The sequence below is a fragment of the Desmodus rotundus genome, chromosome 10, assembly GCF_022682495.2.
Source record: "Desmodus rotundus isolate HL8 chromosome 10, HLdesRot8A.1, whole genome shotgun sequence".
Classification (NCBI taxonomy): domain Eukaryota; kingdom Metazoa; phylum Chordata; class Mammalia; order Chiroptera; family Phyllostomidae; genus Desmodus; species Desmodus rotundus.
In genome coordinates, this window is record NC_071396.1 from 45,140,845 (window position 1) to 45,156,959 (window position 16,115).

The window sequence follows — 16,115 nt, forward strand, 5'->3', positions numbered from 1 at the left end:
ACCATACGTCATGCGATCACTGGAAAACACTCCACAAGGGAGCAAATGAGAATAGAGAAGGCAAGTAACGTCTGAGTATTTTTAGAACAATTTTGATAAGCGGACACCGCACTCCCCTCACTTCTAGGATGACACTTCGAGAACGGTTGTCCGTCACAAGTCTTCGTCTCCCCTTAGAGTTTGTGCCTCTTGGTGTGGCCCCGACCCCCAGTGAGGAAGCGGAATCCGCGAGCACCCCTAAAACTCAGCACGCAGCGATTTCGATCGCTACTGCTCCGGAAGTCAGAGCTGCGCGCGCATCACGGGCCTCCGACTTCCCGGCGTGCCCCGGGATTGCGGCGTAAATACGCGCAAGCCGTAGCGACTCACGTGACTCGCGGGGTAGCAGAGGCGGGAATCTGTGAGTGGGCTTGGAGGTTGGGTCCCTCGGCCTGTGTTTTGTGCCTCTGGTGCGCGACCCTCACGCGCTCTAGCCCCCAGCCGGGAGCAAGTCGGCGTGGGAGGAAGGTTCCAGCGAGAGCCTTCGCTCCCACCCGGACCCTTCCGGCCCGCGCTCGCCCCGCGCTGCCGCACCGCCAAACCTTGCTGGGCCCTTGGTGTTGAGATAACATTTGCAAACATGTCCCGGATCGAAAAGATGAGCATTCTGGGCGTGCGGAGTTTCGGAATAGAGGACAAAGATAAGCAAATTATCACTTTCTTCAGTCCCCTCACAATTTTGGTTGGACCCAATGGGGCGGGGAAGACGGTAAGTCCCGAGTTAGCCACCCCTTCGGTTTACGGGTCGCTACATCTTACGAGTCTGGAGACTAAAATGCCTGGAGAGTTAACGCGGATGAGGACGGAGGCGCCCCCACTACTCAGTTCTTGGGGGTCCCTGGAAGTGCGTGCCCTGTGGTGACTCCCAGGCCCCGGAGCGTGGCCAGAGACTTGAAAGTCGAGCAGACCCCCTGTCATCCTAACGATGTCCTGGCCTGTCTGCGAGACAAGGTGTACTTGGGACCCGGAGCTACGGCTCTCAGAGATCTCAGTCGTACAAGAGGCCCTTTTGTTTGTATTGATGTTTTTCTGAATACTCTTTGCTCCCAAAGCATAGCACTCACTCCCTGGTATTTGTCTCAATAAAGCAACTTACCTAAAAGTTACAAAGTATAAATATGTGAGTTTACAAGTATACCGACTGTATACGCACAATAAGTAGGAAATAAATGGTTTAATTACAATATGAAACCGAGGCGGTGGGGCTTAAATTGGAAAACTGCAGGCATACCTCGTTTTATCGCGTGAGGCTTTTTTGCTCTTAACAGGTGCTGCGATTTTTTTACAAGCTGAAGGCAAGTCCCTCCCCCAGGAAACAAAAATAAAATACGACCCGCTTTGTTGCAGTGGTCTGGAACCAAACCAGCAATAATATCTCTTAATATTATATAATATTGTATAATATTGTATAATATTATAATATTATATACTATTATATAATATTGTATAATATTATAATATATACAATAATATTATATAATATTATATATCATAATATATTCTGTGGCCTACCTGTATTTTGTTGCAGGGATGCTCTTACGTAGTCAAACAATTTGAGTACAACTTATTTACTGTGATTTTTTTTTAAACCCTGGGAATATTTAGAAATTAGAGTTGGGCCCTGAAATGGCAAGCAGTATAGTCAATAAGCTGTTTGTTCTGGGGGGAAGGGCTTGAGAAAAAGCAAGGGGGTAGCTGTAACAGGGAGAAGAGTAAATGAAGTTTTGTTAAAAGTGTAGAGAAAGATAAGGTTTAGTGTTGGGAGGTGAATGCCTGACTCTTGTCTACTTTTATGTGAAAATGTTATATTTATTGAACGCCTGTTAGGTACCTAGCACTGCATTGTTATCTACTGTAGAGGAGACTAGTGTAGTGTTTGTGAGCACTGGCTGCCTGAGTACAAACTTTTTGCTTCACCATGTTAGCTGTCTGACTGTGCAAGAGTGACTTCAATGCTCTCTGTCCCTTAGTTTTCTCATTTATGAAATGGGGATAAAAATAGTTTCTGCAGCCCAGGATTAATGTGAGAATTAAATGGTTGCTGTGTGTGAGAGCAGTTAGTATATACCTGGTACATAGTAAGGTCTATGTAACTGTTACACATTCATTTGGGCGCGTTTTTCTTTTTAACATTTTAAAAAATTTCAGTTTTATCCAGGTATAATTGACAAAGAAAGTTGTAAGATATTTAAAAGTACACATCCTGCTGATTTGATAATACCTAATGGTGAAATGATTGTGTCTATTAATTAACAAATCCATCACCTCACATATTCTTTCTTCAGTGAAAACATTTAAGTTCAGCAAATTTCAATTATACGATACTGTTGTTAACTATGCTAACCATGTTTACATTAGCTGTTGTTATGAAATTAGCTTATAGGGTTTAATTGGAAATAGATTTTTTCTAAATAATTATTTTATTTTTTCTTATATAGTTTTTCTATGAATTTATAGCAATTATTCTTTAACATTTAATCATATCTATATTACAGGTTTTGTGTCAAATTTTATCTGATTGTTTATAGTCACTATGGTAAATAATATTTTTATAATGAATATTTTACTTTAACTTCTCTGGTTCTCTTAAGACTACATAATATAATTTTCTCTTTCTTTAGACCATTATTGAATGCCTAAAATATATTTGTACTGGAGATTTCCCTCCTGGAACCAAAGGAAATACATTTGTTCATGATCCCAAGGTAATGGTGCTAGTAAAGTTGTGTACTTTTAAAATAAAATTTTTATAATTATAAAAGTGATAACAGCTTACTGTAGAAACCCAGGAGGAAAAGTATCAAGAGATACAAATGTCATCCACACACATTCTCAGCACCCAGTGAAAACCATTGTTGATAATTTCATGTATTTTTTTATCCTTTACATGCTGTTTGACATAGCTGAAATCATACTCGAATTTTATATTCTGAGGCTTTTTTCCCACTTAACATTACCATAAAGTCCCATATCGTTAAAAAATTATATTAAGTTTTTAATCCGGGTGTTTGGTATATGGGTACTTTTTAAAAAAATCTTTATACTTTTTTGTGTGTCTGAAATATTCCCTTCTTAAAATATGTACCTTTTTGTGAATGTTTTTAATAATTGCATAATTTTCATATATTTAGATTGCTTTTAATTTTTCATTAAAATGTACCTTGACGAAAGTCTGTGAACTGTGGTGTTGGTGCGATTGGAACATGTAAAGGACAAAGGGTTTTCCGTGCGTGTGTGGCTTACAGATTTTTCCTGTTCCATGTGCTGCAAAGTGGGGTCACGCCTCTCTCCAGACCTGACCTCCCAGAAGTCGGCTGTGTGTTCATTCCAGGCTTCTTCCTGTGTTTATCGTGCACACGTGAATGCACTCACATGTAGTATTTTTTCACATGGATAGAATTTTATTACACTGTTTTACAGATAAGTTATTTAGGGATGTACCACATATCTGTTTATATATATATACAGGGGTGGGCCAAAGCAGGTTGACAGTTGTGAGTACATGAAACAGTTTATTGTTGTGTTATTTATTAATTATGTATTATATTCCACACAAACAATTATTGTATTATTTTCCACCCCTGTATACACACGCTTTTATTTCATTTTTTTGCTAAATAATATTACACTGAGTTTATATTCTGCAGTTTATTTAACTGACCCCGAATTAATGGTAATTGAAGTTTCTACTTTTATATGACTAAAGATAACTAATAATGAAAATATTTATTAATTTTTTTAGAAGTAAAAATACCCTTAGTACATTTACTGAGCCCTCTCTATAATGACTATTCAAGTCTTCTCTCATCTTAAACCTACAATCTACTCTTCTTGATTGATGATCTTGTCTTGTACTTGACTGAGAAAACAGGAGTCAAAAGAAAAGTCCCTCGTTCTCCAGTCATAAAACCTCCCAGACTGCTGTGCACCTGTGCCCATCCTGTCTGTTTTCTCTCCTGCATTTAGGGGAAGTTGTTTAGTGTTTTATCTACAGGTCAGCCAACTCCTCTTGGAGACTGAGGTGACAATCCCTTTTGTCATCTTCTTGCTCCTTCAGTAGCACTTTCTCCCTCTCCAGAGGATCGTTCATGTCAGCATGTAAGCATGCTCCCGTCCCTTCCGTCTGTAAGTACAAACACCTGTCTCTTTAATCCAGATCGTACTCGGGCCACTTACTACCTCTCCTCTGTTCCAGTTTGTAACAAAATTCACAAGAGTTGTACATATTCAGTGTCTTCACTTCGTTGCTTCCCATGTTCTCTTCAGCCTACTCTTTTCAGATTTTCTTCTTTTTTTCTCAGTAAAACTGCTTTTATAAGGTCACCAGTAATCTCCGTGTTGCCGGATAAAGTGCTCATTTTCTAATTCTCAGTAGCTTCTCAGCAGATTTGGTATAGTTGATTATTCCCTTTTCGAAAAGCACTGCTCTCTTGGCTTCCATGACATCATAATCTCACACCTCCTTTCCACTGGCCACACCATAGTCCCCTTTGCTGAGTCGACTCTTTGCTCAGCTCTCCTGAGGCGATCCTAATGGTTCCACTGCTGAAGTCTACCAAACGTTTTAGGAAGAAATAATGCCAGTTCTACACAAACCCTTTCAGAAAAGTGAGGCAGAGGAAATACATCCCAGCTGTTTATGGGAGTCGCATTACCCTGTACCCAAACCAGACCAAGACATTACAAGAAAACTGCAGACGGATGCCTCTCATGAACATAAATGCAAAACAAGTTCAGCAATATGCAAATAAAGACAACACACCTTGACTAGGTAGGGTTTATCTCAGGAATGTAAAGTTTGTTTAACATTTGAGAACCAATCAGTATAATTTGCCACATTAAAGAAGAAATATCATTTGAGCATCAGTAGGTACAAAAACAGCATATAATTCAATATTCATTCATGATAGAAACTCAGCACCATCCTTCGTTCCTGAGTAATTCAGTCCAAAAGCTAGCAGGGGAGGCTGAGGGAGGAAGGCATCAACAAAAAGCTAGCTGTGGCAGTGTGGTTAGGGATTGAGGCCCAAGTAGGGAATGAATGAGTCCATAGTTATGTTTAAAAATGAAAAAAAAAGTGAGGGAAGATCGAAGCCTTAAGTAGAATTTAATTGTTTTATTTTAATTTTTTGATTTAATCTTTATTTTTTTCTATTACCATTTAGTCCCCTTGTACTCCCCTCCGCCCAGCAATGTCCACACTGTTGTCCACGTCCATGAGTCCTTTTATCTTTTTGCTCAATCCCTCCACCCCATCACCACTCCCCCACTAGTGGTCATCAATTAATAGTTGACATACAATGTATTCATTTCAGGTGTACAACATAGTGATTAGACATTTATATAATTTAGGATCACCCTGATAATTCTAATACACACCTGGCACCATATATAGTTATTACAATTTTATTGACTCTGTTCCCCGTGCTGTACTTTACATCCCTATGACCATTTAAAACTGCCAACTTGTACTTGTTAATCCCTTCACATTTTTCACTCCTCTCTCCATCTGCCTCGCCACCCCCAATCTGGCAGCTGTCAGTTGGCTCTCTGCTTCTATGAGTTTGTTTCTGTTTTGTTTGTTCATTTTGTTTTTTAGATTCCACATATAAGTGAAATCATATGGTATTTGTTTCTCTGACTTATTTCACTTAGCATAATACCCTCTAGGGCCATCCATGTTGTTGCAAATGGCAAGATGTTTTTTTCTTAATAGCTGAGTAATATTCCATCGTATACTAATATATGTACCACATCTTCACTCATTCACATCTTCAAACACTTCAGTTGTTTCCATGTCTTGGCAATTGTATATCAAGCTGCAGTGAACATAGGAGTAAGTATATCTTTTCAAATTGCTGCTTTGGGTTTCTTCAGATAAATACCCAGAAGTGGAATTGGTAGATTATATGGTAGTTCTGCTTTTAATTTTTTTGAGGAATCTCCATACTGAATTCATTAGTGGCTGCACCAATCTGCATTCCCACCAACAGTGCACGAGGGTCCGCCCCCTTTTCTCCACATCCTGGCCAACACTTCTTTGTTGATTTATTGATGATAGCCATTTTGACAGGTGTGAGGTGATAATCTCACTGTGGTTTTAATTTGCATTTCCCTGATAATTAATGACATTGAGCATCTTTTCATGTCTGTTGGCTATCTGTATGTCCATTTTAGAGAAATGTCTATTCATGTCCTCTGCCCATTTTTCAATTGAATTTTTGGGGGGTTTTGCTGTTAAGTTATATGAGTTTCTTACATATTTTGGATACTAACCTTTTATTGAATGTATCATTGGCAAATATCTTCTCCCATTCAGTAGGTTTTCTTTGATTTTATTGATGATTTCCATTACTGTGCAAAAACTCTTTAGTTTGATGTAGAACCGTTTGTTTATTGTTTCTGTTGTTTCCCTTGCCCGAGGAGACATATCCAAAAAAAATATTGCTAAGAGCAATGACTACGTTTCTTCTAGGAGTTTTATGGTTTCATGTCTTACAATTAAGTCTTTAATTCATTTTGAGTTCATTCTTGTAAAAGTAATCTAGCTTCATTTTTTTGGCATGTCTCTGTTCACTTTTGCCAACATCATTCATTGGAGACACAGTCTTTACCCCGTTGCATATTCTTGCCTCCTTTGTCATAGATTCATTGGCCACAGAGGCATGAGTTTATTCCTGGGCTCTGTACTCTGTTGCATTGATCTATGTGTCTGTTTTTGTGCCAGCACCATGCTGTTTTGATTACTGTAGCCTTGTAGTGTAGTTTGATATCAGGGAGTGTGATACCTCCAACTTTGTTCTTCTTTCTCAAGATTGCTTTAGCTATGCAGAGTCTTTTGTGGTTCTATATGAATTAGAATTTAGGATTATTTATTTTAGTTCTGTGAAAAATGCCATAGGTGTTTTGACAGGGATTGCATGGAATCTATAATCGCTTTGTGTAGCATGGACATTAGAAGAGTGTTTATGGATCTGTTCAGACTTTCTCTTTCTTCTTGATTCAGTCTTGCAAGATTTTGTTTCTAAGAATTTATCCACTCCTCCTAGGTTGTCCAATTTGTTGACATACAATTCTTCCTAGGATTCCTTTGTACCTGTAATCCTCTATTTCTGTGGTATCAGTTGTCACTTTCCCTCTTTCATTTCTGATTTTATTTATTTGGGCCCTCTCTTTTTCTTAATGAGTCTGGCTAAAGATTTATCAATTTTGTTTATTTTTTCAAAGAACCAGTTCTTGTTTTCATTGACCTTTTGTATTTTTTTAGACTCTATTTTGTTTATTTCTGCTCTGACCTTCATTATTTCCTTTCTTCTGCTCATTTTGGGCCTTGCTTATTCTTCTATTTCTAATTCCTTTATATTTAAGGTTAGATGGTATATTCGTGATTTTTATTTCTTAAGGTAGGTATGGGTCTCAAGGCCTTTTTTGATTTCTTCCTTGATCTCCTTAAGCCATTCATTGTTTAGTATAACATGTTAGTTAGTCTCTGTGTGTTTGTTTGTTTTCAATTTTTTTCCTGTAAATTATTTCTAGTTTTCATACTATTATCATTGGAGATTGTAGTTGGTATGATCAGTCTTCTTAAATTTATTGAGACTTGTGGCCTAACATGTGTTCTATCCTGGAAAATGCTCCGTGTGCACTTGAAAAGAATGTATATTCTGCTGCTTTGGGGTGAAATGTTCTAAAAATACCAATTAAATTCATCTGGTCTAATGTATCATTTTAGGCCACTGTCTCCTGGATGATCTATCCCTTGGTGTCAGTGGGTGTTAAAGTGCCTTGCTATTTCTTACTGATTATCCCTTTCCCTATTACTGATTGTGTCACTGCTGATCCCTTTCTTTATGTCCATCAATATCTGCTTTATATATTTAGGTGCTGCTAGGGTGCGTAAATGTTTGCAAGGGCTGTATATCCTCTTGTTGGATTGATTCTTTTATCATTGTGAAATGTCCTTCTTTGTCTCTTACAGCCTTTGTTTTAAAGTCTGTTTCGTCTGATACAAACATTGCTACTCCAGCTGACTTTTGTTTGCATTTGCACAAACTATCTCTTTCCATCCCTTTACATTCTGTATATGCCTACAATCTGAAGTGGGTCTTTTTTAGACAGCATGTGTGCGTGTGGATCTTGTTTTGTGTCCATTCAGCCATCCTATGTCTTTTAATTGGAGCATTTAATCCACTTACATTGAAAGTAATGACTGATGTGTAGTTATTGCCATTTTATTAATTGTTTTTTGAATGTATTTTAGTTCTTATTTTCTTGCTGTCTTCTCTTGTATGTTGATGACTTTCTATAGTGTACTGTTTGGATTTCTTTCTGTTTATTTATACTATAAGTCTTGTAGATTTGTGGCTTATGGTTACCAGGTGCTTTCTATATACCAGATTATATATATAGCAGTCTATTTTAAGTTGGTGGTTGCTTCCGTTCAATCATATTCTAAGACCACTACAATTTTTACTCATCCCTTCCATGTTTATGTTTTTTGTCATTATTTTTTACTTTTGTATCTGTGTTTGTATCCCTTAATTTGTTGTTGTAATTACACATGATCTTCCTACTTTCGCCTTTTAACCTCTGTACTAGCTTTGGTAGATCTCCTGCTTTGACTTTTTGCTTTTGTCAGTGAGAATTCTTCTATTTCCTATATTTTCTTACTCGTATTTTTGAACTCTTCTTCTTAAAGAAGTCTTTTTAACATTTCTTGTAATGCTGGTTTAGTGGTGATGAACTCTTTTAGCTTTTTCTTGTTTGGGGCTCTCTTGATCTCATTTGATTCTGAATGATAGCTTTGCTGGGTAGAGGAATCTTGTTTGTAGGTCTTTGCTTTTCATCACTTGAAGTATTTCATATGAATCTCTTCTGGCCTGCGAAGTTTCTGTTAAAAAATCAGCTGATATTTTTATAGGAGGTCCTTTGTATATAACTGCTTTTCTCTTGCTGCTTTTAAGATTCTCTCTTTGTCTTTAACCTTTTGAATTTTAATTATGCTGTCTTGATACGGGCCTCTTAGGGTTCATCTTGTCTGGAACTCTCTGAGCTTCCTGGACTCATATGTCTATTTCCTTTGCCTGGTTAGGGAAGTTTCCAGTCATTATTTCTTCAGTAGGTTTTCAAACCCTTGCTCACTCTCTTCTTTTGGTACCTCTATCATGGGGATGTTGGTACGCTTGATGTTGTCCTGGAGGTCCCTTTTTCTTTTCTGATTGGGTGTTTTCCACTCTCTTGTATTCAGATTGCTGATTCACTCATCTGCTTCATGTAATATGTTGTTATTCTGTCTAGTGTATTTTTCATTTCAGTTATTGTAATCTTCATTTCTCACTGGTACTTTTTTATGTTTTGTACCTTTGGAGGACTTCTCACTGGGTTTGTCTCTTCTTCCCCTAAGCTCATTGATCGTCCGTATACCCACTGGTTTGATATTCAGTGAGGGAGAGTGTCTGGTAGGTTGCTCGTCTCCCTTTCAGGTAGTTCTTTTTCTGGAGTTTTGTCTTGCTCTTTCATTTGGGACATATTTCTTTGTCTCCTCATTTTGGCTTTCTCTCTGCATGTGTAGATCTGCTGTGTCTCCCAGTCTGTGCAGAGTGGCCTTGTGTAGGACGTGTACTCTGGGTCCCAGTGGCGTAGTCCCCCAGCCAGGTGTTTCAGGGGTGCCCCTTGTGTGGGCTGTGTGTGTCCTTCTGTTGTAGTTGGGCCTTGATTGCTGTGGGCATGTCTTAGAGTTTGGTTGGCCCTCAGGCTAACTAGCTTTGAGTGCTGGCTGTGACTACAGTGGGTGTGCTGCTGTGCAGGGGCTGACGCCACAAAGGGGGAGCTGGTTCCGTGATGCTTTGGTGTGGTCAAGCTGGCCATTGAGTGTGTTGGTTCTGGAGCCTCTTGGGAGGGGCTTCAGTGCAGGACAAGGTCAGGTGCCACTTGTGCTGAGCTGGAGGTCACCTGGTAGAAGCTAAAAGGTGATATGTGGTTGATCGCTGCTCGTGCTGAGCTTGAAGGGGCTCGTGCTGAGCTTGTGAACCAAAGCCAGCTGCTACTTGTGCTGGGCTTTGGGACCCTTCAATGGATACCTGAATATAAGCTAGGCCAGTGCCATCTTGTGCCTGGCTGTACTGCTTAGCTGAAGCTGTTTTCTAAGCTAAGACTGGCCACCACTTACTCCCGGCTTATGGGCACCTGATGGGAGTTACAGTGCAAGTTGAGACCAGCCAGGGCTTGCACTGGGCTTAAGGCTGCTTGCAGGGGACACTGAGGTCAGCTGCTGCTTGTTTGGGGTTTGTGAACCTTTGAGAGATTTTAGGAAGGTCCTCAGCACGAGCCTAGACAGTCCACCTGTGTGCAGTGGGCCCTGGAAGAGGTTAGTGGCAGGTGCTCAACTTGACTGGGGTGGGGTTTCAGGGAATCACCAGGGTGGGCCTAATGGTTGACAGAGCTCAGGTTTGGTGCTCCATTGTGTCTTCCGGCTGAGTGGGAGGAGTGTTCAACAAAGGAATGATGATGCCTGCCAGCACTTCCTTCGCCTGGGAGAGCCGCCCAGACCCCTTCCCCTCCAGCCCTTGCCCTGAAGCTAGCTCCCCCCAGATGTCCCTGGCACTTTAAGCTGCTGTCCCTGCTCCGGAGCCCAGAGCAAGTGAATTTGTCAGTGAGCGAGTTCATGTACAGGCCTATTAAAAGGGCAGCATGGTCTTCAGCAGTCCTCCCACTCACTTGCACTCAATCCCTGCTGGTTTTCACAGCTAGATGTTGTGGGGACTCTTTTTCCTGGCACTGGTGCCCTGGGCTGGGATCCATTGCTTCTTAGGGAGGACCTCTGCAACACAGATATCCCTCCTGATTTTTCTTCTTTTTTTTTTTTTTTTAAATCCTCACCCAAAGACATCTTTTCATTGCTTTTAGAGAGAGGTGAGGGAGGGTGGGAGGGGAGAAAGAGAGAGAGAGAGAGAGAGAGAGAGAAACATTGATCAGCTGCCCTCTCTGGAACCCACAACCCGGGTATATACTCTGACTGGGAATTGAACCCTGCGACCTTTTGGTCTATGGGGTGATGCTCCAACCAACTCTGGCCAGGGCTCTCTCATAATGCTTAATTGCCACACTTTGGGTGTGAGACCTGTCTGTTCTGCGTCTCTGCCTTTCCTGCCAGTCTTGATGTGGCTTCTTCTTTATGTGCTTAGTCATAGGACTTCTATTCAGCGGGGTTTCATGTGGCTCTCAGTGATGGTTGTTCCATAACGTAGTTGTAATTTTAATGTGCTCGTGGGAGGAGGTTGGGACAGCATTTAGCTTCTCTACCAACTGGACTAGAAGTTTGTAGAATCTTAGCTAATAAATATAGAAGAAATAATGGAACTAGAAAATTACTATTTGATAACTGTTGTAATTATTCATGTAAGATGATAAAACTTGTGGAGGAAAGCTTGATAAGGTATGAGATATTGACATGATCATAATAGATCTCTCCCCCATATTTATTAATAGCAAAGTAGTAAAAAAAATAACTGGTGGAGAATCCTGGCAGATACCACTTTTATCAAGAGGTTGATGTTAACATCCAGTAATAAGATAAATTGAAATCGTGTTCCATCTGATAAAATGCAATGAAAGGAACATACCATTTTATAATGTTCCTGCCAAAGATGCATACTGATCATAGTCATAACGAAATGTTAGACAAGTATGGAAAGACATCCTGTAATTTTCAAAATTGTTAGACATGAAAGTCAGGGAAAATCTGAGGAACTGTTCCAGATTGAAAGAAACTAAGGAGACATGACAATAATGTGTAATTCTGAACAGTGTGTAATACAATGTGTAACTCTGAATTGGATGTTTTTGTTGTAGAAGACACTGGGAAAATTGGAAAAACTTGACTGGGATCTGAGGACTCTGTGGTAGTAATATTAATATATCAATATCAATTCTCTGATTTTTATGATTGGAAATGATCCTGTTTTGTAGGAAATACTTATGATGGGACAGAAGATCAGCAACTTGTTCTCAAGTGCTCTCGCAGGGGATTATGTACACTGTATTTCTACTTTTCTGTAACCTTCAGTTAAAAAGCATTTTTAAAAATGCTTTTGGTACTTAAACAACTAAAATTCATATATTTGAAAAATCACATACCTGATTTCTTAATGACACTGAATAATGGAGGGAGATACATAATTTTAATAAATCAATTAAACAGTAAAATTAAATTCTTTTTGCTCTCTCATTTTTCAGTAAGATTGCTTATATTTTTACTTTCAGAAACGTTCTGATACTTATTAAGGAAGCATTTTTTCCATTTTACCTTGAAAGGTTGCTCAAGAAACAGATGTTAGAGCGCAGATCCGTCTGCAGTTTCGTGATGTCAATGGAGAACTTGTAGCTGTGCAGAGGTCTATGCTGTGCACTCAGAAGGGCAAAAAGACGGAATTTAAAACCCTGGAGGGAGTCATCACTCGAACAAAGTAGGTGTTTACTTTATATTTGATTATATGCTCATTTTCTGTCTTTTAGTTTCTTTATTTTTTTCCCTACCATTTTAAGTTTATTTTAGGGGAGTGTATTTTTTTTTAACACTTTGTTTTGTAGAGCAGTTTTAGGTTCTTAGTAAAACGGAGCAGAAAGTAGAGTGTCTACATATTCCCAGCCCCCCACACACACAGCCTCACCCTGTCACCATTTAACTTTTTATTTGATTCCAATTGGTCAGTTAAACAGAATGTTCCCATTTGAGATTTAGTGATAATGCTTTGTTCTTTTAAGATTTTTTTTTTTTTTTTTTTAGAGAGGGGAAGAGAGGGAGAAAGAGAGGGAGGGAAACATCAATGTGTGGTTGCCTCTCAAGTGCCCCCTACTGGGGACCTGGTGTGCAACCCAGGCATGTGCCCTGACTGGGAATTGAACTGGTGACCCTTTGGTTTGTAGTCTGGCACTCAGTCCACTGAGCCACACTAGCCAGGGCAGATTCTTGAGTAATTTATGAACAGTTGCTGAATTGAAGGTGCATAATCACTCAAATATAGATTGAATGAATGAAAAAAATGCTGGTATCATGTGTAGGGATGGATGAGATGAGAAGTAGACAAGTAGGAGGAGGAATAATTTGCCCATTTCAGCTGTTAACATTGTGTTGGAGTAGGTGTCATCTAGTAGTGAGTATGGATTTTGGAATTACTCTGCCCTGCATTCAAGGCTTTATCTTTGTTGAACAGATTAGTTAACTATAACCTTACCTCTTTCATTTATTTATTTATTAAACTAATTAAATAATCCCATTATTTAACCAATAATGTTTAGCATCTATTATGTGTCAGAAGCACTATACTAGCCACTAGCGTCCCAGGTGGGTTTTTTTCATTGGCTTTTAAATACACTCAGGTCTCTCTCCTACCCTTGATTTCATTCCACTCTAGTTACTGTTTCCATCTTCCCCTTTACAGCCAGTCTTCTCAAAAGAATTGTTGACACTCATTGTTTCCATTTCTTTACTTTCTCCTCATCCTCCTCTAGCCCCTTCCTCTACTGAAACAGCTCCAACTAAGGTCACTAATAAGCTCTGTATTAATAATGCTATTGCTATACAAAATAGACCACATAGGGGCTGTTTTTTTCATTTGTAAAATAGAAGTTCCTTATCATTGTACATATCAAGCAAGATGTAAGGATTGAGCTAATGCAGATAAAATACTTACTATGTAGTAAGAGCTCATGTATTCGTTTTCTACGAGTGTTATAACAAACCACAAACTTAGTGGCTTAAAACAACACAAATTTAATATCTTACAGTTCTATAATTTAGAAGCTTCAATTGGGTCTCACTGGCCTAACATCAAGGTGTTGGCAGGCCTGTGTTCCTTTTTGGAGGCTCTGAGGAACAATCCGTTTCCTGGCTCTTTCCACCTTTTAGAGGCCACTCATTCTTTGGCTCATGGCACTCCTCCTCTCCTCCCTCTTCAAAGCCAGCAACACTGCGCAGAGTTCTCACATCACCTCACTCTGACTTCCTCTTCTGCCCCCATCTCCCAAATTTAAGGACCTTCTCATTATCGAGACTCCACCCAGATGATCCAGGATAATCTATTTTAAAGTCAGATGACTGGGCAACCTTAATTTCATCGGTAATCTTAATTCCTCTTTGCCATGTAAGTGACACATTCACAAATTCCAGGGATTAGAATACAGATATCTTTGCAGGGCCATTGTTCTGTGTATTGTAGCTCAGTAAATGGTAGATGTTAATCACTTCTTACTTGAACATATTTTCACTTTCATGACATGTTGCAATGTGTCCCCTCGTTCTTTTCTTAGAGACTCATCCTACTCAGCCAATAAAAGCTGGAGCTCTACAGACTCAGCCCTAGATTCTCTTTCATGTGCACTCTGTAGTCTCTTCTTAGATAATCTCATTCATATCTGTTGCTCAAATTACTGTGCATTCATTGGTGACTCACAGATTATGACTCTGGGCCAGACCTGTGTTTCAGGCCCAAGTACCCAACCACCTCTTTCATTTTCTACTAATTGTTTTTTTTCCCTCAGAATTTTTTCCTTTATTGAATTAAGGAATCGATAATAATAATGAAAATCTTAAACTTGTAGTATAATAAAACAATATTGGTTTTTTAAAAATATTTTATTGTTAAAAAAATATTTTGTCATTTATGCTGTTACAGTTGTCTCAACTTTTCCACTTTGCCGCCCTCCACTTCCATAGTCGGTCCCCACACCATTGTCTGTGTCCATGGGTCCTTCACATATGTCCTTTGATTAGTCCCCTCACCTTCTTTCAGTCAGTCCCTGCATCTGCCAGTCATTTCAAAGACACCTCAGATTCAGCCATACCAAGTTCATGAGCTTTTCCCCTGACTCCTCTTATAAAAAACTTCCACAGCTAGGTCCTCTTGTGGTTATTCTTCTCTCAGTGAATGATTCCTCTATCCATAGAGGTGTTTATTTTTCACCTTCCTTGCCCTTCATAATCATATAACCAAGTCATATAAATTTACCAAGTCATACCAAGTCATATAAATTTAACCAAAATGGTTAAATATGGTATGGTATGGTAAGCATACCATATGCTTACCAAGTCATATAAATTTAACCAAAATGTCTTTTGAGTCTGTATTTCTCCATCTCTAGGATGACCATTTCACTTCAAGCTACCATCATCTTTTCCTCGTCTAATGTGATAATTTCCTGGTCTGTATCTATTCCATCCCCCTACAAAACATTCTCAGTTCATTTAGTGTTGTATTTTAAACATATAAATGACAGTAAAGACAGACACTGCCTCTGCCCACCTAATCTAGTTGTTAACAGATACTAGACAGAGGATATGAAAGAAAATGGTAGATTTGTTCTTTTGCTGAAAGATACTAAGAGATGTCTTGGAATCCAAGGACAGGGAAGCTCCTGGCTCTGGGTATAATGATGTAGGGAACTCATTTAAAACACCGTGAGGCAGTTTCCTCTGTTGGATTGTTTTGTTAGTGTGACCCTAGAACTTGAGGTCTACTGAGTAAGGATCCTCCCTGGCTTTGCTTAGATGGGTACCATTTAGGTTAGTTTGCCTTTCCTCTACTTTTACAGTGTGTCTGTTCCTGAACAACCCCTTATCTAAACTACACAGTCTCTAGGTGTTCTCGTTCAAGGTACCTTTCTTTGCCTGTCTGCTATGGATCATCATGTTTTGTTCTATTCTTTTAAGTCTCTAGTTTTCCTTATTTTTAAGTTCTAAGAATGGAAGATAGTTTATATTTCCCTCTGTATTATCTGTAAATATTTTAAATGGTTATATTTAAAAATCCAAATATGGAAAAAAAAAATCTTGCATTTTTTCCGCTTCTGCACCACACAGTTGTGTGTTCCTTTTTATCTGTGAACTGCTGAATTATTTCAGAATACTTTCTTAGTATGAGGAAGCTATTGTAACAGGATGAATGTGGGGACTTCTTGCAAGTACACCAAGAATGATTGACTAAGCAATCGAATAGGTACAACTGGAGGTTATTTTATGTAAGTTCTATTTTTAAAGTGTGTTCTATTGATTATGTTATTACAGTTGTCCCAATTTTTTC

At 39.1% G+C, this 16,115-nt stretch overlaps 1 protein-coding gene across 2 annotated transcripts in view; it reads left to right on the forward strand.

The window, feature by feature from the left end:
* The first annotated feature begins 363 nt into the window (after positions 1 to 363).
* RAD50 (RAD50 double strand break repair protein) overlaps positions 364 to 16,115 on the forward strand; it is a 72,304-nt gene continuing 56,552 nt past the window's right edge. Inside the window, exons 1-3 of one of the 2 annotated variants that reach the window (XM_024575158.4) lie at positions 364 to 748; positions 2,661 to 2,744; positions 12,352 to 12,503. In XM_024575158.4, coding sequence (XP_024430926.2) covers positions 620 to 748; positions 2,661 to 2,744; positions 12,352 to 12,503 — 365 coding nt within the window. In that variant the 5' untranslated portion in view covers positions 364 to 619. The remainder of the gene's footprint in view (positions 749 to 2,660; positions 2,745 to 12,351; positions 12,504 to 16,115) is intronic. The other variant, XM_045183922.3, reaches the window with a different exon arrangement.